Raw genomic sequence first — 24,999 nt, 5'->3', positions numbered from 1 at the left:
TTGCAGTTACAAGAATTTAATTGCTCTAGACATTAAAGTGTTAGGAAATTACTGAAGATCTAGCCAGGAAGTAAAGAAAAAAACTGTCTGAGTTGTCTGGGTTAACCTGCTACAGTCACTCGGCAGAGCTCAACACAGAGGTATAGACATGGCACCTACAATGCAAGGTTCTGGTTTCTAGGGCTAAAAGTACTTGTGTTATTAGCAAAGTGGATGTACACAACATCAAACATTTACTAAATTCCAGTAAAGTTCTCACCCTGATAACTTCCTTAAGAATACATTTCATAAGGGTGACATTTAGATACATTTAGAAAAAAAAAAATTGGTGTGGGTAATCTTTTAACAGATGTGCCATGGCATTGGAACTGTCAGCAGAGTATTCTCAGCCTTACCCGCAGGTCAAAAGGAAGCATCACCAGCATCCCGCTGTGGTCCATGAATAAGGCCGCTTCATTGTGCTCATATATTTGCCTATTTCGGGGAAGTAGTAGTGGGGTACACAATTGGACAGCTCCTACACCAAATTAGAAAAAAATAACCGATCATCAGGTTCTCGTTCTTCCTAGAAGGCAAGTTAAAATGAACACAAACCTGACAGTGCAGTAATCTGCTACTGGGACTGTTGAAATCATCATTAGTCTATTTTTGATTCTCAGTGGAGAGGTTGCCTAAGGTTAAGTTTGTGAATCAAGTCATATTTCTGACTCTACAAACCAGCTGTACCTTAGTAGCAAGGTTGTAATACTCAAATCTGTTTCTCCTCAACGAGCTTATAAAATAAGTTATAAAAATAAGCTTAAATTTCACATGATCAGTTGCTTATAACTGTGAATTTAAAGGTAAAATATGATTGCACCCAAATCCATTAACAGTACTTTGTAATGATGAAAAAACATCCTTTGAGAATGCATATAATTTTTAAAAAAGAACATACCATGTTTTTTAAAGATGCGAATGATGGTTTCACACACATGCTGTTGTATCTTGGCTGTACGAACTGAGAAGCTGCCCTAAAATGACCAATTAAAATGTCATCAAAACCTAATCAAAGGGATCCCTTAAAATATGAATCTGTGGCTTGCAGTCAGCATTATATTGCTTATTCTCAGGATCACAAAAGAGATCTCAATAAGTCATACCCTTTTTGAATATATTCAGGGAAGAAGAAACCACGTGTCTTGCAATATATCTTGCCTGAGCAGGGCCAGCTACGTTTAAGGTCCAAGATCTTAACCACATTGATACATGCCTTTCAGAGAGAGCTAGTCAAATATGTGCATTCTCCCTGAGGACGCTCAGGGATACTGTGGAATAATAAAAACCCTAAGAGCATCAGGCCCCTTCCCACATAGTTAGGTGATTCACAGTGGGCCCCTTGAAAGCCACATGGCATTTACATATTTTGTAAAGACCTTTCTTTTTCTTTTTTTTATTATAACAGCGGTACTATTTCACTAGAGAAACTTTAGAAACAGATAAACGAAAAGACAAAAAATAAAACACCTACATTCAATCCTGTATCTAATACTGCCAGACAGCAAAATCTGGCCCCTGAAATCTGGACTGATCTTCCACAAATCTTGCCATTACTTCCTCTACTCCTCTTTTAAAATTAGATTTTTAAACATACAGAAACATACAACATAATGTGACAAAAATCTGTTATTCACCCACTCATTATTTGCCCACCCAGCTTTTTCTAATTTTAACGTTTTGCTATATTGCTTCAGATTGTGGTTGGTTTTTTTTTTTTTTAAAGAAAACATTGAAGGCTCCCACCTGTGAGCTCTTAAAGGGATTCTTGAAGTACCTCACACCTGGAGATCCTAAGTCATTTGAATGGATGTAGGGTCTAGGCGGCTGTATTGGCAAAGGGCCTCCCAAATGATTCTGGTGTGCAGCCAACATTGGGAGCGGCTAACTACCTGATCTACATCTGAGTTGGCTAAATGTTTTCAGCTCCAGGGAGCTGGGCCAGGGCTAAGTCTCTAAAGCACCGCTTCATCATCTCGTGGGAGGAAAGATGGAGGTGAGGTGAGGGTGGGTCAGGAATTTCTTCAAGTTAAATGAATAAAAGTGGGGCTCTTCCTATCATAATAATGCACATGCATACATTTTGCACTTATAGGCCTCAGATTAAGAATTTGTGTTGGCCACATTAAAGGAATCCATGAAGAATAAAGAACTGACTTCATCCTTATGTGAACCAGGTTAAGCTCTCATTCAAAGCTTGGCTTAGGCCCACCTTCAGTATATCGCTGTCATAGGTGTAGTCAATGGCAGGGGGGATGCGCTGGGAGAAGATATGGGCCATCATAGTGCGATAGGCCTTCCCATCCACGTTGGCCAGGGTGTGGTGCAGCACCTCGTGGAGCTCCGATTCTTCCATCTGGGGTGGGGGCAGCAGCTCACTCTTGAGCAGTTCTGTGGCTGTGGGCCGCTTTGCTGGATCGTGGTTCAATAGCCAGGAGATGACAGACTTCTGTAACAAGATCCAGGCACATCAGTAATGGGAAGTAACAGATGATGCTCAGGAATTCTCTTGATAAGTGGTGGTTGCTTCAGGTCAAAGAAAAGACACCACACTTCTTGCACTTAGGTGGTGCATTTTAATTGCTGAAATCTCTGAATTTGTTATTTTCCCCCCTGCACTTCATTATGGCCACAGAGTTGTACAACAATGTAATATGAGTATTTCTTAAAAGGCAGATGCCATTTTTATATTTTATTGTCATAAATGACTCAAAAAATCCTCAACTATTTAGAAGCAGAACTTAGGCCTTCCAAATACACAAAATACTGTATTGAAAAAGACATGAGAACATAAAACAAATACCTTTGGATGTCTAATTTCAGTAAAAATTACAATGAGTAGGAGCTGCTGGAATCCTTAAAGCAGTGTAAAACAGCTTTTTAGTTTTTTCTTCTCCATTTATGCTATCTGTATTGATATCATTATCTAGAATGACCTTGATTTATCTTACTCTTTATCATACTTTCACAGCTACTACCTCGTTAAGCAGGGAACTATTTGAAGGCAATCTAAACTTTTGAAAGGTTCCATAATGATTCCTTAATTCTCTTGTTTATAATAAGGATGTATAAGGAGTTATGGAATATCTCAATTTTAGATGAACCTTATTAAGCATTTTCTAATTATATATTTTTAACATATGATCTCCCCTCCCCCTTGACTCATACCCATCTTAGGCTGAAATAAAAATTCAGGTTAACAGTTTCCATGTAAAGAAAGGAACTGACATGATATGACTTTTATGAAAAGTTATGTTAAATTAAACTGGTTAAAACAATACCCTACTCAGCAAACAGGTTATACTGCTTAATTTCTGTGTGTAGCAAAGATTGTGTCACATGCAGTCTATGAACATTTTCTATGCTGCTTCCTTTCAGATAAAGAACAATGACTGTGATGTGGGAGGTGGTAGTGGTTACGGTTTTGTTGTGGTGGCTTTGGTGTCAATTTTATACAGTCTAAATGCAAATGCTCAAGGGTATCTAATAAGTATCTGTGACGGACAACAATCATCATTGTGAGAAATGATTTGTAAAGTTGTTCTTGTGTTTGTAGTTTAATAAAGTTGATATGCCACCACAGCTGCCAACATGTGGAAATACTGAATATGACTGACCTTGTTATAGGGAAAGGCTATGAAATGAACATTTTACTTATGATATCCAGAAACACAGGAAATGACCCAGTTCAAAAAAAATGATAATAACTAACAAAAAAAGTAGAAACAGGACTCAATATATTTTCTAATGGTTCTTTACTAATTCAATAGGTGAGGCGGAAAGGGTCCAACTAGCCATGTCATATAAAACACTACAGAGTTACAGGATGTTAGTACTGATATATAAACAAAGGGTACTTACTCCCTTTATTTTACAGATGAGGAAAATTAAAGTCTAGAAAAGTTAAGTGACTTGTCCATCCAGATACATAACCAATAAGCAAGAAATAGCAAACTAATGTAATGTTTGCTAGCTAGGTTTCTGTTCTCGACATTAATAATTTAAATAAGCGATTTTGCCTTGATTATAAGGGTTAAGAAAGTCAATTTAAGGAATAAATTTCCATATGACAAGAGTGTTAAACACAAAACACTTCACCAAGACAAAAAATCAGCACTAAGAAGAGATGCACACCAGAAGTACAATATACAAATTCACTAATTGTTACTTTCATATTAGCTGGATGTTGCTATTTTAACCCATGACGTGAGTTACTTACACACTCAGATATTTATAGCATGAAGGAGAAATTATTTTGCTTTAAAACACTGTAAGATTGGACTGTCCAGTCTTTCTCTTTACAATCTGAGCTACTTTAACCACAAAACAGAACAAAATTATAGTTTTAAATATTTTCTTAAAAGTCTCAAGCTTTCTCTAAAACAATGAGCTGTAAAAGCATTCTCTTTTTTCCAACATGCCAAGCCAAGGTTCCAAATAGCACTTCAAAAACACAATGAACTACATAAAAGAACTCTGTAGTTTGTTAATTTGCTATGCCAATCCTTGGCATTTTTATGGTGTATTTCAAGCCCAGTAACATTTTAAGTGCTTTATCTTTTGATTTTTTTCCCCCACATTGTTCCCAGGAAACAGAGAATGAGTGGCAGAAGATTACTAATTGAAAAAGAAGAAAAACAGTAATTAAAACCCAAGAGTGAAGACAGTAATTAAAGCATCAAAAATTACCTGCTTTGTATGCTCTCCATCATCAAAGTCTTCTGGAAACTTAGGCGAAGTGGGCTAAAAGAATATTATATTCAAATCAGCAAGTGCTTGGCAGACTGCCACAGTGAAAGCATTTATTCACCAGAGGTAAGAAAACTGAATACAGAAATGAAAATCTGCTAACAAGAGAAGGCTGAGGTGATACCTTCTTGAAACCCATTCCTCCATATTATTTTTAATACAAATTTTACCCAAATGACAGTCTAGGTGACAGAAAGCACCTCATCTGAGGACAAAGTATTTTAAAATCAAATTGTTTCAGAGAAAAACAAAGTAGTTTTATTAAACATACAGATGAAAAAAGGCAAAAACACCAAACCACCAACATAGAGTACGAGAAAAACATTAACACTAAAATCTTTATTTCCCCAAAACTTCTCACTTTTCTGGTAAATAGGACATCAATCATAACATTAACTTCACAGTTTAGATGTTCTTGAAATGAGGGAACAAACATGAATTTTAGACTAAAAAGACATTTCATCAAAGATATAACTAAGACCATTCAATGTCAAGGCAAGGGCACTTTATGAACACAGCTGTCCACACTGTACTGGCAGTAATATATTTTAAGTGTTTTCCAAAACACTATTTTGCTCTCCATATCTCTTATTTGTGAATATGTAAACCTAAATCGCCCTCACCCAAACCTTACTCTCTACTTTATCTTAGTGTTGTTTCTAATGAGTATCATTGACCTCACACATTGTGAATGTTAGTCTCTTTTAGTTTGGGCAATCACAGAAGCGAAGATGAATTCCAAGAACACAAATGGAAACTTCACTGCCGAAAAAATTCAAGTGGCTGATATTTCCCCCCAACCCCTTTTAACTTCTGTTCATGATGGTTTTCTTTAGGCATTAGTACACCAGATCCATTCAGCTGGAACTTCAACTTCTAAAACTAACTATCCATTATCCTTATAACCCATTCCCACTGCTGTAACTGTATTGATATTGTGGATTCCTCCTGTGTTTCAAAATTAAGAGTAAGTCTCTCAGAATAATTTTTCAAAATATATCCTGCATTAAAAAGATATCCTGCATTGAATTCTGATTTCCATGCATTAAAACATCTGATACATACATCTCTAAGTTGGTTGAGAACAAAGATCCTCTCTGAGGCCGTGATCATAGGGTGATAGGACATCTCAAAGAAGATAATTCCCAGGCTGAAGAGATCCACTTTCTGAGGAGGAAAAAGAACTGCATTTAGAAAGCCTTGGTATGAAAGTGTAATTTACCAGGCAATTAGAGTATAAGCACTGTTAGTTGGAACAAAGTTTGCATAAGTGAAAAATGAGCCACACCAGAAAAAATTTGATTTCTTCTAAAAATGTATAGGTATGAAGTATAGATGAAGTAAAATATTTGGCATGACTTCTCAACATTTTCCTTGAAAATTAATTGTAACCAGTTTAGCTCTATACAGATATAGAAAATCACTGGCCAAACACTGGGAAGAATCACTAAAGAGAGAGGACAACTGCGATTTATCATAAGAATTTGCACTGCATCTTTACTAATCATCTCAAAAGTGAAACAAAGACCAAAATCTGTAATTAACAGCGATGATTAGTCATTGACTGCAAAGCCATACCACTGAGGATGGAAGAATGGCACAAGAGAAAGATCATGTGATGAACCCTAACAAAATATGAAAATATGAAAATGCAAGTAAAGAAGAAAAAAATAAGTCAGTGCAGAGTGTCAAGGAGGGAGCTGCCAGGGGGAAGATGACTTTCAGAAGACAATGTGCCTGAGGCAGCTGGGCACAGCCGGCTGAGGGGTAGCCAACTCATGGCAACTGCACACAGGTATAGTGGCCACTTTCAAGAATAACTCTTGTCTACGGCCAAGCTACCCTGAACAAGCCCGATCCCGTTTGATCTCAGAAGCAAAGCAGGGTTGGGCCTGGTTAGTACTTGAATGGGAGACCGCCTAGGAAGCCCAGCTGCTATAGGCTTAAAAAAGAAAATAAAAAAATAGGGGATTGTAAACTGACAAGATTTTTGCAATCTGTGAGGTCAACCAAGGGTTGCCTCACCTAAAAAAAAAAAATAAAGAATAACTCTTGAATGAACTTGGATTCGAGCATTAGTAGAAGAACCTAATTATCATCAGTGACTTAAAATTATCATCAGTGACTCCAAAGTCTTAAAAACAAACACTCATTGTGGCATTTCCTACACGTGTTGGCTATAGAAAATGTGGTACAAAAAAGCACCAATAAAATAGCAATCACCTGTAATCCCACCGCTCAAGCATAGTTACTACTGATGTCTAAAATATGCTTGTTTGTGTTTTTTTAATGTATACATACATGTACACAGTATAAAAGCAGAACCACACTATTCTTGTAACTTTTATTCCCTTAATACGGTGAGATTTTTTTCAATATTATATCATTTTTCTAAAACAATCTAATAGATGATTTTCTAAATCATCTAAAATATGATTTTATTGACATAGAATTCAATTATGTGGAAGTCCCATAATTTCACCAATACCCTACTTTTAAACTGATTCGTTTTTCACTGTTATAAATAATGCTGTGGCGAATCCCTTTCTCATTAATCTTTTTGGACCATTCCTGGCTGTCTCTTTTGGATATATTTCAAAAGGTGGAACTTCTGGACCAAAGAGTATAGCCCTTCTGAGAATTTCATTATGTTATTCTGAACCAAACTAGAAAGATGACACTGAAGGTGATTTCCCACACCCATGGTGTTTGCACATCCACCTTCCCACACACTCACAATCACTGGGTCTATCTCAGTGCTGTCACTGACCAGTGCTCCCTGTCGGAACCAAAACCCAGGCTTGTGTTTCCATTGCCTGAAAATATGCTTTAATGTGAATTGCCTGCCTAATATATTTTAAAAATTTAACTCTGCACTCTTGCCCTAAGTGATCTCACCCAGTCTCATGGCTTTAAATCCCATTTGTGTGCTGATAACTTTCAAATTTATACTTCTGACTCTGACTTTTCTTCTGAACTCGAGTCTTGAGTCTTTCACAGCCTACTGGACATCTCCAACTGGCTGTCTCATGAGGCATTTCAAACTTAACACATCTCAAACGTAATTTTCCAGCTTTCTTCTCTTCCTTTTCTGCCATGTCTTTCCTTAGGTTTCCTCATCTCAGTCCACTATCCTTCCCCCCAGCTGCTCTAGGTAGAAACCTGAGCAATGTCCTGTTTTCCTTCCTTTTCCTCACCTAACATACCCCCCTCCACTATGAAAACCTGTCAATCCCCTGCCCCAAATGTATTTTATATCAGCACATTTCTGCCCATATCACTTGCTACCACTCCGGTTCCAACTTTCAGCCACTCCAAATGGACTTCTGCAAAGCCTCCATCAACAGCTAGAGAGAAGTCTTTAGCTCAAGATCCTTCAGTGGCTCCCTGTGCACATTCCCTATTGTGGCTAAGCCGGCCCTGCACGATCTGACCCCTGCCTTCCTTTCCAGCTCCACCTCATGCCTCTCTCCCCATTGCTCACCAAGCTGTAGCCACATGGACCTTCTTTTTGACTGTCTTAAATGTGCCAAGCTAGCTGTCACCATATTTCTTTTTTGCACACTTCTTTTGCTTCACCCCTTCCTCCCAGGCATGCTCCAGCCCCCCACTCTGCATGGCTTTTCCCTTCTCCTCCTTTATCCTAAAAGCCATCTTCTTGGGGAGGCCTTCTCTGGTTTATCTAAAGATGATGTCTCCTATTGTTCTCTGGTCACTGGACTCCTCTTCTTAGCTCTTATCATGATTTGTAGTTATTCCTTTTATTTTTTATTTTTTTTGTTTATCATTCTGCTTCATCCACCAATGGATCAACTCCCTGAGGACTAGAATAAGACATCTTTCCTGTTATTAGACTGCCTTATTCCTTGTATTCCTGGGCCCTGGCCCGAACCTGGGTTAGTTCAAATCTTCTCTAGATGGAGGGACTATAAGAGCCTCAGCAGCAACTGTGCCAGCTTCTGTCACTGTTCCTGGCTACCACATGTCCTGTTTGGTGCAGACCCTCAATATACATCTGGATATATATCGAGTGAATAAATGTTTCTGACTATTTCAACTGGTACCTAAACCCCAAACGTAATGATCTTGATATTCCAACTATTATCTCACTCTTGAGACCTTTCCTTCTCTCCAAAAAGCTTCCGCTTTACCTGATTGTATGCAGATTTGGTGCTTCCTTGGACCTCTGGGCTCACATACAGAGCAGTGCCAACCATACCGGTCAAATGATCTGCAGAGAAGAAGGCAGAGGGAAGGCTTTCCAATAATAGGACTCAGATATAAGGCAAATTAAAAAAAAAAGGTTTCTTAAGAGTGTGTCATGATCTATTAATTGTTCACACTATTCACAGAAAGAAGTAGTGGGCATTTCGCCAAGCAATTAACGCTAAGTCATGTATAGCCACACACTCTGTTCCACACAAGATGTCATTACTGTTGCAGAGGACAGACAGTATCGGATAGAAGTGAGATGGCCCAGGTCATGAGGTAACCTCACATTACCTTGTGGGGTCAGACAAAGTGTAACTATCTATCCAAGGGAGCCAATTACTCTAACTGAAGCTCTAATTTCTTAAGGGTTCTAAAGAATAATTAATAGTGAAAAGAAAAAAGGGATTTCCAAAATTTTGTTAATTTCATGAATAATTATAACTTGCTTTATAATAAAATCTTTATGAATGAAAAACAGGTTTCAGATTAAGAAATTTATACTGTATTGTATACTTAAAATTTTCCTAAGAGGGTAGATCTTATGTTAAATGTGTTATCACAAAATAAGTAAATAATAATAACAGTAAATAAATAAAAGAGCAGGAGAAAACTTTTTTGGAGGTAATATGTTTATGGCACAGATTACAGTGATGGTTTCACGGGTGTATATATATCTCCAAAGGCCTCAGGTCATATACATTATGTATATACAGCTTTTTATATGTAAAAATAAATAAGAGAAAAAAAGTTTGTCACCTGCTTTTTAATACATGAACTAAATATACTAGATTTACCTGAAGGGTCTGATTTAATCAAGTGATCTCCAGATGTATCATCTTGTTTTCCATCAGCCTTAAAATACAAGTAAGCCAAATATCACATTAAAATGTTGTATTATTCCATAAGAATGGCTAATCCATTTCTAAATGAAGACCGAGTTTCTAAATACAGAAACCAGAACAGTTGTAATAATTTTTTTTTTTCAGCTTAAATTTTTTGTTGTTGTCGTTTAGTCTACTAAGGGAGGGCTTACCAGAAACCCAGTGAGATCAAGAAGAAGGGCAATTCACTATAGAACTCTTTCTTCATGGCAGAACCCCCTGGAAACTTATAAAAGCAAATGCCAAAACAGAATCTATTTACTAGGAAGAGTAAGAGTATTTTAACAATAACGACCACCCCACTTCCTAACTTTCCCATTTATCTGGGTCAATTTTTACTCTTCTTTCCTAGAGGCTGGTCACCAAATCTATTCCACCATCACTGCTAACACCTTAGGTAGCCTCATCTTCCTCCACCATACCTGCGACTACTATATAGTGCTGTCTCATGTATTAACCTAAATCGCTATTTTCTCCATAGGTTGCTTTAACAAGCATCAACACCAATACTAGCAGCTTTAACATTCTTTAACACTGAGGTCCTTTACCTGTATTCTTATTTTATCCTGCTGACAACTCTCTGAAGTAGGTACTAGTATTAGGTACACTTTACAGATGGGGTACTGAAAGGTTAACTGACTTGCCCACGGTCACGTTTCAAAGAAGTGGCAGAGATAGGATTCTAGCCCAGGTTGGTAGGCCTCCAGAGTCTGTGCTGTTACCTACCTCGCTATACTACAACTTTCCAAAAAGCAAGTTAAATCCTTTAGTTTGGGGATCAAGATCCCCATCACTTAGCCCTTCCTTGGTCTTAGTACTCTTCAAAATTGTTCTGGTCAAGACCACGTCTTTACTCCCGCTTCCATTTCCTCCCTCTCTGCTCCTTCTAACCTCTCCTTCTAATTTAGCCTTTAATTACCATTTAGCCAAATAAACTGCCGTTAATCCAAATCCTATTTCCTTTTTCTGACCACCCTCAGAATTAACTGCATTTACTGGAGATTTTGGTGCCTAATAATTCTGGTTTACGATGTCAAGTGAAACTCTTCCTCTGGCATTCCGAGGCCTGCCACCTACAAGACTCTCAACCTTCCAGCATCCTCTCTCACTGCTCCCCTACACCTCATAGTTTCAATCAACCAGACAACATGCTGGCCTTTAAACCATCATGTCTACTTCCCCAGGGCCCTGCTTATGCTGTTCTTGCTCTCTGGAATCCCATACCATGGTGTCACCGTGTCCTGTCCTCAATCTCAGCCTGCTCGACTCCCACCCACCCTTCAGGGCACATTTGAAATACTGTTTCCTTTTTAGAGCTTTTCTTGATCCTCATAACCATATGTAAATTTTCTCCTGTCTTTTACTCTTATGTCACTATTTCTCTCACTTTGTATTATTTTAGCTTTGTATGTTAAACAACTACTGTATAATTTTGTGAAGAACCAACACCTTCTGGATTACATGTTATCTAGGACTGGTGTTTTATGTTTTTTAAGCCTTATTTCCTTTAACTAAAAACCCCTCGAGTGTAAAGCATCTAGCCCAGCGCATAGCAAGGTAGACCAAAATACCAAATTATTTCATAAAGCATTATATACCTTTGACCTAAGTATCATTCACAAACCAGTAATTTTATGTCCCTCAAGTGGAATGTACTCACTAAAATGTACTCACAATGTCAAAGCCTAAAAGGTCATTTCCAGCTCACTCTTCAGATCTGTATCATTTCCTGAGGATTACGCAGCAGAGTTCAGTGAACTTATCATCTATCCTGTCATGTAACACTTTTGTGATTATCAAGGAATATGGGTCCATTTTCACGCACAGCCTATTTAAAAAATACTCACAGCAAAGGCTAGATGGTCTGTGGCCAAACCAAAATCACCTATTTTCACATGGTCATCAGAATCCAAAAAAATGTTGACAGGCTTCAAATCCCGGTGAATCATTCCCTGACAGAAGAGAGCAAAGAAACAAAGTGTTTCCCAAAGTATAGTTTATAGTTATATCTGTTTCCTAATTTGAAAGGCCAACCTAGTGACAAAATTAGATGAGCCTTCTCCCACAAACCATGCTGTTCCAGGCTTTCTTACCTCTGCAATGTCTCCCATCTATCCTGCCAATGACCTTGCTGCAATCTCTCAGTCTATCTACAAGGCCCCCCTCTACCAGGTTCCCAATTTTCTCTCTCTCTGCTGCATCACAAAACTCTACTCTGGCCAGGGAGACACACACTATTTTCATTCCTTCTATTCCTTTCTTTACACTACTTCCCTTGCTTAGGAAATTCTTGCTTTTCTCTCCTCATTTGAATTGTACCAACATTTACAAGTGCCAACTTGTTCACGAAGGCTATCACAGTAATTCTAACACTTTGACTTTGCATCCCCAGCACCCACGGAAGGTGCTCAATGCCCAGAGTTCAACTTATCATCTATCCTGTCATGTAACACTTTCATGATTATCAAGGAATATGGGTCCATTTTCACGCACAGCCTATTTAAAAAATACTCACAGCAAAGGCTAGATGGTCTGTGGCCAAACCAAAATCACCTATTTTCACATGGTCATCAGAATCCAAAAAAATGTTGACAGGCTTCAAATCCCGGTGAATCATTCCCTGACAGAAGAGAGCAAAGAAACAAAGTGTTTCCCAAAGTATAGTTTATAGTTATATCTGTTTCCTAATTTGAAAGGCCAACCTAGTGACAAAATTAGATGAGCCTTCTCCCACAAACCATGCTGTTCCAGGCTGTCTTACCTCTGCAATGTCTCCCATCTATCCTGCCAATGACCTTGCTGCAATCTCCCAGTCTATCTACAAGGCCCCCCTCTACCAGGTTCCCAATTTTCTCTCTCTCTGCTGCATCACAAAACTCTACTCTGGCCAGGGAGACACACACTATTTTCATTCCTTCTATTCCTTTCTTTACACTACTTCCCTTGCTTAGGAAATTCTTGCTTTTCTCTCCTCATTTGAATTGTACCAACATTTACAAGTGCCAACTTGTTCACGAAGCCTATCACAGTAATTCTAACACTTTGACTTTGCATCCCCAGCACCCACGGAAGGTGCTCAATGCCCATTTATTACATAAATATGCTTTTCCCCCCTCCTAACGGCATCCTCACGATGCTTATTGTTTCAGGTATTATAATATAGGAGACGATTATATGAAATAAAACACATTGTGTCAACTCTTTTACCTTTACATGAAAGTAAATTTTGGCTCTCTCTTAAAAAAAAAAAAAAAAAAGGAAGTCCCTCTCAAATATGGAGTTTGACCCATACTAATCCCTCTGTTATTTCTAGGTGTGGCACAGTGTTAGATACCCAGCAAATGATTAGCAGACACTGAGCAAATTAGATCAAAAGAAGAGCATATAGAACACAGTTCTAGGACCCCAAGATGATTTTCCCGTTGCCGGGTTTTTATTGGCCTTCTTTCCACTTCTTTTTTTTTTCCACCTTTGCAATTTTTGTTTCCCCCAATTCCTTGTTGAGTTGGCCCGTTTTAATTTTTGTTCTTGGTTTTTTGTTAAAATTTTGTTCCGTTTTAACCTTTTTAAGTTTAAGGAAATTTGGGGCAAGGGAAAAACATTTATGTTGGCTAATATATTAGATAATTCCAATTTTAAAAAAGTAAGCAGTATTTCATCCTAAAGCTAAGCCATTAGCATTTACATTATAATGGCAATTTCTAGCTTTAAAATGATACTTTATACATGTGGCAAACTATGTTACTCTAAGAGTCCCATCTCTGTCCTTGCTAGATCACTTTCTGGTTTCTTCATGTTCCTAGGAAGGGTGGTACTAAGTCAGAATCAAACAATGTGGAATGTATTAATTATACTCTCACTTTATTCTAAACCACTCAAGGAAACATCTTCGCATTCCATACATGTTCATATATTTCCTCCTAACCCAGATGTTTGCAAACTTTTTCTGTAATGAGCCAGAAAGTAAATATTTTTGGCTTTATGGGCCATATAGTCTCTGTCACAACTTAACTCTACAATTGTAGCACAAAACTGCCATAGGCAATACACACACCAGCAAGCGTGGCCCTTTTCCAATAACACTTTATTTATGAACGCTGAGATCTGACGTTAACAGAATGTTCATGTCATGAAATATTATTCTTTCGATTTTTAAAAATAATCATTTAAAAATGTAAAAGCCACTCTTCACTCACAGGCTGTATAAAAGCAGGTGGTGGGTTGGATTTGACCAGTGGGCCATAGTTAGCTGATCTCAGTTCTAACCTTCAATGTTTTCTTTGAACTTTGGTACTCTGTACTAATTTATCTTTTGAATAATTTATTCCCTATAGATTATTTCAATATACCCAGAGTTTCCTCTCTATTTCTGTTTTTCTCCAATCTTATATTATTTGACTTTTTTATTTAGTCCTAAATTTTATGTATACATAAATTTTCAGATATGAAATGCTGTAAAGTTTACTTTCTCATGGATATAAGCCAATCCATCCAAAATCTCTCGAAAAAGCCTCCAGAGTCTGATGGTGTCTTGATACAGTCCCTGGTCAATGGTGTCACGTAAAGTGCTCTTTTCACAGTACTCCATCTATGGACAAGAACAAACCAGGCAGGATTTGGTTATACAGAGTTGAAATTAAAGAGGACAATTGCAATTAATGTAATCCTTCATTTTAAAACATGTACTATTTCAAATAGTTATGAGAAAGGCTTGATTTTTTTAATTGAAAAAAAAATTCAAGGTTATTAAAAAAATTCGAGCTTCCCTTTAGTAATGCCTTATTGGAACTGGTTTGCCTGTGGCTCTTGTCCTCCAGAGGTTCTGGAACAAGCCATTCTGCCTAAAGCCATGTTGGTGTTTCTTCTGCACACACAAGGATGTGTGTGCATCATACTTTACTTGTCCAGATTCAGCTTGTTAGACAAAGTGGAGTTTCCGTACATGCACAGTCTAGTATTTATGGAACTAATTACTTCACAAATGTTATTTCATTTATTTTTCACAAATCATAGAGAGAGCTACTATTATTTAATTTATGGATGGAGAGCCTCGAACACAGAATGCTAAAGAACCTTGACTGAGCTCACACAGCTCTGACTAGTAGATCCAGGATGTGAGCTTAACACAGCCCGAGTCTGGAGCCCGTAAGCATGGCCCTACGCCATCTCCTGTTATGGTACAGGAAAGCGTGAGTGCAAGGCTGGGGGAAAGGGCCTCCATGCTGCAATCCACTCTTGCCAATTAATCTTTGGTAGTGCCAGTGAGTCCTCTCCTGCCCAGTGTCTTGCTCTTTGCTCTAGTTTCTTCTGAAACATATCCACCAGCAACTACTGGGAGTTGCTATGTCACCAAGCTGCATGCCAAGGCCTCACCTGAATATAAAGGTAGTGGACAGCCTCAGTGGTTGCTGATGGCTCACTTTCATGGCAACTGTTCTTTCCATTGCAGTCTTCATCCTAACCCAAGAGGAGCACACAAGAACTCAAAATGGGGCCATTGCCATCATCAAGTCATTTGTGCCTGCCCCCACTAAATGCATGGCCATCCTGTTGCCTCAGAGAGGTCAGTGAGCAGAACACAACCACTGTCCTTTAGCTGCATACAGTATTCCAAAGGCAATTTGCTACTACCAGAATCTGCTGTATAATTTCCAGGTCTCTCACTGTATAAAACGATGGGGAAAACAGGCAGGTATCAAAGGTGTGCAATCCATAGAAAGACTCCATGTCAAGTCAGCTCTTTCTTACCATTAACATCTTTCTGTGGATAAGAAGGGCAGAATGTATACAGGCTAATATTTTAAGGCTCCAGTTTTACCAGGGTGCCTTCCTTTGGAAACAGATTAGAAATCTGTTTTTAGTTAAAACAATTTAAATGTGATCGTATGACCAAAGAACATGCTGCCCTCTGGGCTACATTCCCGGAGAACAAGCACGCGGCGGCCACTTACAGCCACTGATCCTCTCAACTATTTTTACACATGGTTAGTATGTTTGTTCCGTACATGTTAACTCAGGTCTCTTAAATTTTTTTTCTTCTAACAGATATATTTAAATACCACTCCCCGCAAGTATGGAACAAGCATTAGGAAGCATTTGCTCATTTCCGATACACAGTTTTTGTGTGTGTTTGTGTGGAAGCATCTTTCAGCATTCTTCCTTTATCAAAGAAAAACAAAAACTCCTGCTTTAGAAAAAATCAGATTCTACTCTTGAATCATTTATATACTCTGAGGATTATCTGTAGAAGACTGTTAATCTTCTAACCAATTAGAATGCCTGTGGGATGGTGCCCTTGACAGAGCAAAATCAGAATTATAAATTTGGTGACCCCACAATAATTAAATGCGTAACTAATGCTAAAGTCAAAGACCATTTGCTTTATTAGTACTTTATACTATTTATTCTAGTATTCTGGTTAAATTTATAATTTATAAATTTAGATTGAGAGGATGATTTTGAGGATGATTTTAATAAAAAGAGAATAACTTATTAATGCATTCAAACTTCCTCCAAATCAATTTAAGTGCTTATCTCACAGAATCTATATGTAGACTTTACTATGAATGCCCCTTATAACTGCTAGTGATTATATTTTTATTTCTGGTATAAAAGTCATTGCATTCAACTCTCAGGTACAGAATGCTCCTCTGAAGCAACAACTGACAGTCCTAGTAGTTACAAAGCTTCACCCTGGACTCCGCGTACCAGCATCGAGGGGCTTTGTTGGCCAGGGCAGAGAAAAATACAGAACTGAGTGGGGCTCAAGGACTGGAGCAGTGTTTTTCAAACTTTTCTGACCATGACCTACATGAAGAAATATATTTTACATCACACCCAGTACACGTACTCATGAGAGATAAGTTCTACAAACAGAGTTTATCTTTACAAGTAAGACACATTTTGGTATTCTCTATTCCTCTCTACAGCAGTAAGAATAAAATAGTTGGTTGTAAACTTCAAAACAGATTTCATAATCTGTTATAGAATCATGGCTCATAGTGTTAAAACACTATTCTAGGGATGGATTATGAAAATAAGGAATCAAGATTAACTGATGTGAGAGACCTACTTAACTCCAAAATTAGGCTGTTTAGTTATTCAATTAATTTGCATTCAATCCTCATCCCAACCATATAAAGTTTCCCCAAATCCTCTAGGACAGGGGTCCCCAACCCCCAGGCTACAGGTCCATGGAACATCAGGAGGTTCCATGTTAGGAATAGCAGGAGGTGAGCGGTGGGCCAGTGAGCAAAATTTCATCTGTATTTGCAGCCGCTCTCAAGCGTTAGCATCACTGCCTCAGCTCCACCTCAGATAAGCATGCACTAGATTCACCTAGGAGCATCAGTCCATGGTGCCAAAAAGGTTGGGGACCCACTGCTCTAGGAAACAATTTTTATTTTTAAAAAATACAGGGTATCGACTTTCGAAAAGCAGGCATATTTGTTATGTAGATAAATTAATGCCTATAAACAAATATATGAGTAGAATATATTTTAAATAATTATGTTTTTAAATCAAAGGTCTATATTTGCACATCAGAATAAGGCTTTACTATTCTACCTGAGGTTTATAGTATCAAATGTTAGTTTTCTTACATACCCACCCCATGATGAATAAAATGGTATTTCTATTTATATATCTACCTGATTCTGGCTTTTACTGTTCTCATCTTCGTTGTCAAAGATGATATCACTTTCAGAATCTGAAGCAGGTCTTAAAAAGAGAAACAGAAATACTAAGGAAACCAAAACCCCTGTTATAATTTTGAAAATCAATACTTGTTAATGACTAGAAAGCAAAGAGGCTAAAGACACTATACTATGACCATGTAGGCATAAAGCTGTCTATAATACTGTGCTTATTTGTATTTTCCTAATATGTGAAACACAGAACTCTTGATTTAAAAATTGGCCTGAATAATTTTCCTGAAAAAATTTAATAGGTGAGAGTTATGATAAACTGTTATCTAACTGGATACAATGAAATAATATCATGAAATTAAATGACTGGGGTGGATTCTGAGATGCAAAACTATAGTTTAAAATCATAATTATTGGTTTGGTAACCTTTTCTGAACTGCAGTTGGCACTATATCAAGACTCCAAATTTGTTCTTCAATGTTCCACAGAGTTGGAAGCCCTTATCTAAAATGTGGCCTTTGAAAAATTCTGTTAAATGTATTAAGATGTGGTATTGGAAAAAAAATTTTTTCTTTTCTCCAGGGCTTAAATTTTAAATTTTAGAGTTCTTTTGAAGACAGCGGGGAAAAATCCCCTTTGGATTGCATTTCGTTACGCTGTAAAATTAGGTTTCATATTTTCTTTCCTTTTTTTTTTTTTTTTTTTTAAACATAGTAAACAGGGCCGGATTTCTAATCAACTCCTCTTTCCTGAGGTGGGCGTGGGGGATTAGATTAGGGGCTTGTCCCAAGCAGCCGGGCCCCACAGGCAGCAGGCTGTGAGTGCTTGTGCTCTTACAGGAAGGACTGCGAAAAGACACCGTTGTGCTCATCCTCATCATCGTCCTCATCGCTGCTCGAGCCGGGGCTGGTGGGCGGGAAGCGGGAGCTGGCAGAGCGCTCGCCGGACGTGCTCCACTCCACCGAGCTGGTGAGGATGGGCGGTGGCGCGGCGGCTTCTACGCTATCGGGACCGTTCACATCTCTTTCGTCCATCAAGGCTGGCCCATCCTGGGCCTGGGCCCCCATGTCTGCAGCCGGCCGCTCGTGCCTCTCAATCCAAGCGTTGTAGTAGCGCACGATGTTCTCATGGTGCAAGCGCGACAGCAGAGTCACCTCGCCCTTGATCCTGCGGAAGTGCCTGCTGGCCGGGTTGATGGGAATACGCTTCACCGCGTAGCAACAGCCATCCAGCTTGTTCTGCACCTGCAGTGCAGAAGGGGAAGGGACCCGGTAGAGGCTGCTCAGAACTTAGCACAGACTGTCATCTGTAGCATTATCCATCCCCTCCCAAGGGGAACCTGCAGTTCTGAGTGAAAGCCAACAACTACAGTTGAGATCCACATGTCTGGGACTCTTAAACTGAAGAAAGTTGACTGCCAAAAACTTAGAAAACATCTCACCCCAAACTAGATGCTCAGAAACCCTGGGGAAAATTATCTCCATTTTAATTATTAATTTTGTTAACAATTATATCCGATTTTCCAGTATCGAATCTGCTATTTAAATTTCTAAGTAAACCTTGTTTTCTTAACCTTGTCTTAAAAATAATTATACAGTTTAAGATGATTTTAGTTTTTTTTAACCCTTAGTCACTAAACACAAACTAAACTCCAAACATTTTAAGACCTAAATGAAAATTTTAATTCTCAACTTATAAAGCTGTGTTAACTTGGATTAATTAAATTTCCTTGAGACTCAATTTTCTCATCTATAGCACTTTTCTTAACTTGTAAAGATTAAATGAGATGAGGAGGGTAAAGCACTTGTATCAAGGCCACCCAGAGAAAGGTGCTCGGTAACAGCAATTGGTATTATACCTATTACTGCTCACTGATTTTGTTACAAACACAGATTTACCACTGATGACATGTACTGAAACTACAACAGTATCATTAAGAGCGCAACAGAAACAAATACAATAAAACGTTTCAAAGGCGCGTCTCTATGCATTCTTATGCTGGGCAGTTTCACTATGCAACTGGGTTGACTGAAGTTAATTTTTATAAAATTTCATTCACCAGAACATTCCAACCCCACCATGCAGGTAAAGTGAGGAGATGAAAAGCAACAATCTGGTCATGGGCAGAGAGAAACTAGCTGATTACAAAAGACAAGAGGACATCATTTCTGTGTTTGGTTCATAGGTTTCAATTAGACTACTAAAAAACTTCTAGAAATAAGAAAGGAATACTATAAAATTGAGTTTCAGGTGACCTTTATGTATGTGGAAATAGCTAGAACAAACTTTCAAGTAAAACAGATGTGGGTCTGAATGCTTTCATCTCTTAGTGGCTATATGTAACCTCAGGCAAATTACATAACTTCTCTGAGCCTTAGTTCCATTATATGCAAAATGAGGATAATACCTATTTCATAAGAATGTCATGAGATTGAAAGACATGGCCTATAAGCCACCTGGCACATGACCTAAAATATGGAATGTGCTCCAAAAAAAATGATAGTTCTTTTCCTGCCACATTAGTAGAGTGGAGGACAGTGGAAAGTCTTGACACTGTCTTTCAACCTCATGTCTCAGTACACATCATATATGCTATGAGTTATTGGTGGGTGGAACTTGCTACACAGGAGATTCCTAGGAATTCATTTATTGAAATGGAAACGTGCATAAACAGTAATGGGTCCAGCTCCTAACAAAATGCCAGACCATTGAGCAGAATGCTCTAACCTAACCTGGAAACAGAGGTAGGGGGTATGAGGGCTTTAGGGTTCTCATAGGGATCAACAACAGGAAAAACTTGGGGGCTTAAATTACTGAGATTTTTTAAATTTTATTTTATGAGCTTATTAATAATTTTTAAGTACTTATGAAGAAATGAACTTTGATAATGTTTTGCATTCAAGAATCTAAAATATAAAGAAGTTAAAGGACTTGATCCCAATTACAGTTTGAGCTAAAGGGATAATACATGCTTTAATCATTCGCTCCTCTTAAAGGTAACTGTTGATGACCTGATCAGACTATCTGTCCACATAAAATCTATTTAATCACCTAACTGTAATGTGTATACTTTCAAGAAGAAAGTTGAAATATTTCCCATATAACATCCTTTTGTAAAAATTTGCTGAAGATAGCCTTTCTGCCTGAAAACTAATTCAATTCTTTTTTTTTTTTTTGGTGTAAAAGGCCTTCCACAGTAACACTAGTAATGCTTCCTCATAATACTCAGAATCCTAAACAGACATATGCCCTATTGATGGTGGACTACTTTCTTATGTGCAAGATGCTATATATCTTTTTTTTAATTATTTATTATTATTTATGCCTACAGCACCTGGTCTTCCTAGATGGTCTCCCATCCAAGTACTAACCAGGCCTGACCCTGCTTAGCTTCCAATATCAGACATCAGGCTTGTTCAGGGTGGCATGGCCATAGACCATGGACTGTGGCTCCACTGGGGCACAAACCCAGGGCCTTCTGCGTGTAAAGCAGATGTGCTAACTGCTACACTATGGAACCATGTCCAAGATGCCATATATCTTATATGGATTTAATAATATTCATCTGGGTCTCCTAAATTCAAACAAAATACTTAAATTATATAAAAACAGCTGAAACCTCTTTCTAAAGGGGGCAAATAATAATAAAAGTCACACAAATAGACCGAAATGAAGAATGGAAGACCCAAAAGCAGCACACCTTAATAATGTATCACTAATTTTCAGTGCCTGCTGGCCGGGTTGATGGGAATACGCTTCACCGCGTAGCAACAGCCATCCAGCTTGTTCTGCACCTGCAGTACAGAAGGGGAAGGGACCCGGTAGAGGCTGCTCAGAACTTAGCACAGACTGTCATCTGTAGCATTATCCATCCCCTCCCAAGGGGAACCTGCAGTTCTTAGTGAAAGCCAACAACTACAGTTGAGATCCACATGTCTGGGACTCTTAAACTGAAGAAAGTTGACTGCCAAAAACTTAGAAAACATCTCACCCCAAACTAGATGCTCAGAAACCCTGGGGAAAATTATCTCCATTTTAATTATTAATTTTGTTAACAATTATATCCGATTTTCCAGTATCGAATCTGCTATTTAAATTTCTAAGTAAACCTTGTTTTCTTAACCTTGTCTTAAAAATAATTATACAGTTTAAGATGATTTTAGTTTTTTTTAACCCTTAGTCACTAAACACAAACTAAACTCCAAACATTTTAAGACCTAAATGAAAATTTTAATTCTCAACTTATAAAGCTGTGTTAACTTGGATTAATTAAATTTCCTTGAGACTCAATTTTCTCATCTATAGCACTTTTCTTACCTTGTAAAGATTAAATGAGATGAGGAGGGTAAAGCACTTGTATCAAGGCCACCCAGAGAAAGGTGCTCGGTAACAGCAATTGGTATTATACCTATTACTGCTCACTGATTTTGTTACAAACACAGATTTACCACTGATGACATGTACTGAAACTACAACAGTATCATTAAGAGCGCAACAGAAACAAATACAATAAAACGTTTCAAAGGCGAGTCTCTATGCATTCTTATGCTGGGCAGTTTCACTATGCAACTGGGTTGACTGAAGTTAATTTTTATAAAATTTCATTCACCAGAACATTCCAACCCCACCATGCAGGTAAAGTGAGGAGATGAAAAGCAACAATCTGGTCATGGGCAGAGAGAAACTAGCTGATTACAAAAGACAAGAGGACATCATTTCTGTGTTTGGTTCATAGGTTTCAATTAGACTACTAAAAAACTTCTAGAAATGAGAAAGGAATACTATAAAATTGAGTTTCAGGTGACCTTTATGTATGTGGAAATAGCTAGAACAAACTTTCAAGTAAAACAGATGTGGGTCTGAATGCTTTCATCTCTTAGTGGATATATGTAACCTCAGGCAAATTACATAACTTCTCTGAGCCTTAGTTCCATTATATGCAAAATGAGGATAATACCTATTTCATAAGAATGTCATGAGATTGAAAGACATGGCCTATAAGCCACCTGGCACATGACCTAAAATATGGAATGTGCTCCAAAAAAAATGATAGTTCTTTTCCTGCCACATTAGTAGAGTGGAGGACAGTGGAAAGTCTTGACACTGTCTTTCAACCTCATGTCTCAGTACACATCATATATGCTATGAGTTATTGGTGGGTGGAACTTGCTACACAGGAGATTCCTAGGAATTCATTTATTGAAATGGAAACGTGCATAAACAGTAATGGGTCCAGCTCCTAACAAAATGCCAGACCATTGAGCAGAATGCTCTAACCTAACCTGGAAACAGAGGTAGGGGGTATGAGGGCTTTAGGGTTCTCATAGGGATCAACAACAGGAAAAACTTGGGGGCTTAAATTACTGAGATTTTTTAAATTTTATTTTATGAGCTTATTAATAATTTTTAAGTACTTATGAAGAAATGAACTTTGATAATGTTTTGCATTCAAGAATCTAAAATATAAAGAAGTTAAAGGACTTGATCCCAATTACAGTTTGAGCTAAAGGGATAATACATGCTTTAATCATTCGCTCCTCTTAAAGGTAACTGTTGATGACCTGATCAGACTATCTGTCCACATAAAATCTATTTAATCACCTAACTGTAATGTGTATACTTTCAAGAAGAAAGTTGAAATATTTCCCATATAACATCCTTTTGTAAAAATTTGCTGAAGATAGCCTTTCTGCCTGAAAACTAATTCAATTCTTTTTTTTTTTTTTTGGTGTAAAAGGCCTTCCACAGTAACACTAGTAATGCTTCCTCATAATACTCAGAATCCTAAACAGACATATGCCCTATTGATGGTGGACTACTTTCTTATGTGCAAGATGCTATATATCTTTTTTTTAATTATTTATTATTATTTATGCCTACAGCACCTGGTCTTCCTAGATGGTCTCCCATCCAAGTACTAACCAGGCCTGACCCTGCTTAGCTTCCAATATCAGACATCAGGCTTGTTCAGGGTGGCATGGCCATAGACCATGGACTGTGGCTCCACTGGGGCACAAACCCAGGGCCTTCTGCGTGTAAAGCAGATGTGCTAACTGCTACACTATGGAACCATGTCCAAGATGCCATATATCTTATATGGATTTAATAATATTCATCTGGGTCTCCTAAATTCAAACAAAATACTTAAATTATATAAAAACAGCTGAAACCTCTTTCTAAAGGGGGCAAATAATAATAAAAGTCACACAAATAGACCGAAATGAAGAATGGAAGACCCAAAAGCAGCACACCTTAATAATGTATCACTAATTTTCCATCTCAATAAGAACTGAAAAATAAAAGCCATCAAGACCATCTGGGGCCATCTCTCAGTTGGAATTCCATCTTAGTTCTAACCTTGAAACCCTTTTAGCTACAGCAACTCTGAAAGCAAATGAAAGAAAAAGAGAATTTTCTTTCTGCACCAAAGGAAAGTATTGACTCCACTTGAAGGGCTATTATGATCATGTGGTTTTCACATTAATGCACTGCATCAAGCAAAGGAAAAGGAATGATGTGTTCTTAATGTGCCCAGTGTAACTTTAAAGTCTTTAACTTCATAAAAGTGAAGATGATCATAGTTACAAATGGTCGAATTCACTTCCTTTCCCACTTTCAAAATAGAAGTCCGTACATCTGCAGAAATGGAACACAGTAGCAGCTCTAAAAGGGACTGGGGACAACTATGTATCGCACCTTGATGACGGCTCCAAAAGCTCCTTTGCCAAGAAGCTGTAATTCTTCAAACTCAATGAAATATCGGGAAAACTGTCTCTGTGTCTCACTGAAGAATGCAGCACTGGGTAGCTGGTTCCTAGGAATAACGGTCTCAACGTAATCTTGTCCTCCAGAATCTGAGATAAAACAAAAGGCAAAAGATAAAAGAGGCATCAGAAATATAGGAAGAGCTACAATATCCAACAACAATTCAAGGTCTGGAAGAGGTCCTAACTGGTAGTTTGAAAAAGTGCCTCTTACCTGGCAGACCCTTTAGTACTTTCCTCATCTTATCCTCCTTAAATTAGGTGGAAATACAATTAGCCCAAGTTTACAGATGGAGGTAACTTACACAGAGGGTAAGGAAATGACTGAATGATAGAGCCAGAAGCCAAATCCAGGTCTCCTGATCCATTTCAAATTCTGGTGAGGTCCCTTAACCTGCTACTTGAGGAGCAGCAGGGAAATCCAGTTACATGGGAAGGGTTACTAAACAACACTATAGATAGCTCAGCATAAAATAGAGAAGTGATCCATACAGCCCCTTCCAGTTTTAGGTTTACGTACACTTTATAAATAATTTATGTTGAGCAGGGTATCAAAAAATAATGGTAAAAGACTCACCTTCAGGACTTTGTTCTAGAAAAGGCATTTTTGGCTGAGGATTTATAAAGCTGTGTTTCAATAGCTGCTGAGGACTCCATCTTTCTTTGTCATCCAGGCAAACACACCTCGGCGAGAAGGAAGAAAGAATCTCA

The 24,999-nt window shown here is 38.0% G+C and overlaps 1 protein-coding gene and 3 pseudogenes across 1 annotated transcript in view; 1 reads left to right on the top strand and 3 right to left on the bottom strand.

Annotated features, from left to right (window-relative positions):
* EIF2AK4 (eukaryotic translation initiation factor 2 alpha kinase 4) overlaps nucleotides 1-24,999 on the bottom strand; it is a 103,702-nt gene that overhangs the window by 42,151 nt on the left and 36,552 nt on the right. Inside the window, exons 11-23 of the mRNA XM_011355148.2 lie at nucleotides 24,221-24,378; nucleotides 18,362-18,768; nucleotides 17,528-17,597; nucleotides 15,252-15,335; nucleotides 14,344-14,466; nucleotides 12,394-12,498; nucleotides 9,792-9,849; nucleotides 8,937-9,016; nucleotides 5,851-5,952; nucleotides 4,726-4,779; nucleotides 2,249-2,485; nucleotides 938-1,013; nucleotides 396-517 (exon numbers count right to left, since the gene is read on the bottom strand). Coding sequence (XP_011353450.1) covers nucleotides 396-517; nucleotides 938-1,013; nucleotides 2,249-2,485; nucleotides 4,726-4,779; nucleotides 5,851-5,952; nucleotides 8,937-9,016; nucleotides 9,792-9,849; nucleotides 12,394-12,498; nucleotides 14,344-14,466; nucleotides 15,252-15,335; nucleotides 17,528-17,597; nucleotides 18,362-18,768; nucleotides 24,221-24,378 — 1,676 coding nt within the window. The remainder of the gene's footprint in view (nucleotides 1-395; nucleotides 518-937; nucleotides 1,014-2,248; nucleotides 2,486-4,725; nucleotides 4,780-5,850; nucleotides 5,953-8,936; nucleotides 9,017-9,791; nucleotides 9,850-12,393; nucleotides 12,499-14,343; nucleotides 14,467-15,251; nucleotides 15,336-17,527; nucleotides 17,598-18,361; nucleotides 18,769-24,220; nucleotides 24,379-24,999) is intronic.
* Nucleotides 6,611-6,729, top strand: LOC111736373 (annotated as a pseudogene).
* LOC111736413 lies at nucleotides 20,847-20,962 on the bottom strand (annotated as a pseudogene).
* On the bottom strand, nucleotides 23,398-23,513 carry LOC111736412 (annotated as a pseudogene).

Source organism: Pteropus vampyrus, unplaced genomic scaffold (genome assembly GCF_000151845.1).
Source record: "Pteropus vampyrus isolate Shadow unplaced genomic scaffold, Pvam_2.0 Scaffold19, whole genome shotgun sequence".
Lineage (NCBI taxonomy): Eukaryota > Metazoa > Chordata > Mammalia > Chiroptera > Pteropodidae > Pteropus > Pteropus vampyrus.
This window is presented reverse-complemented; position numbering and strand designations above follow the sequence as displayed.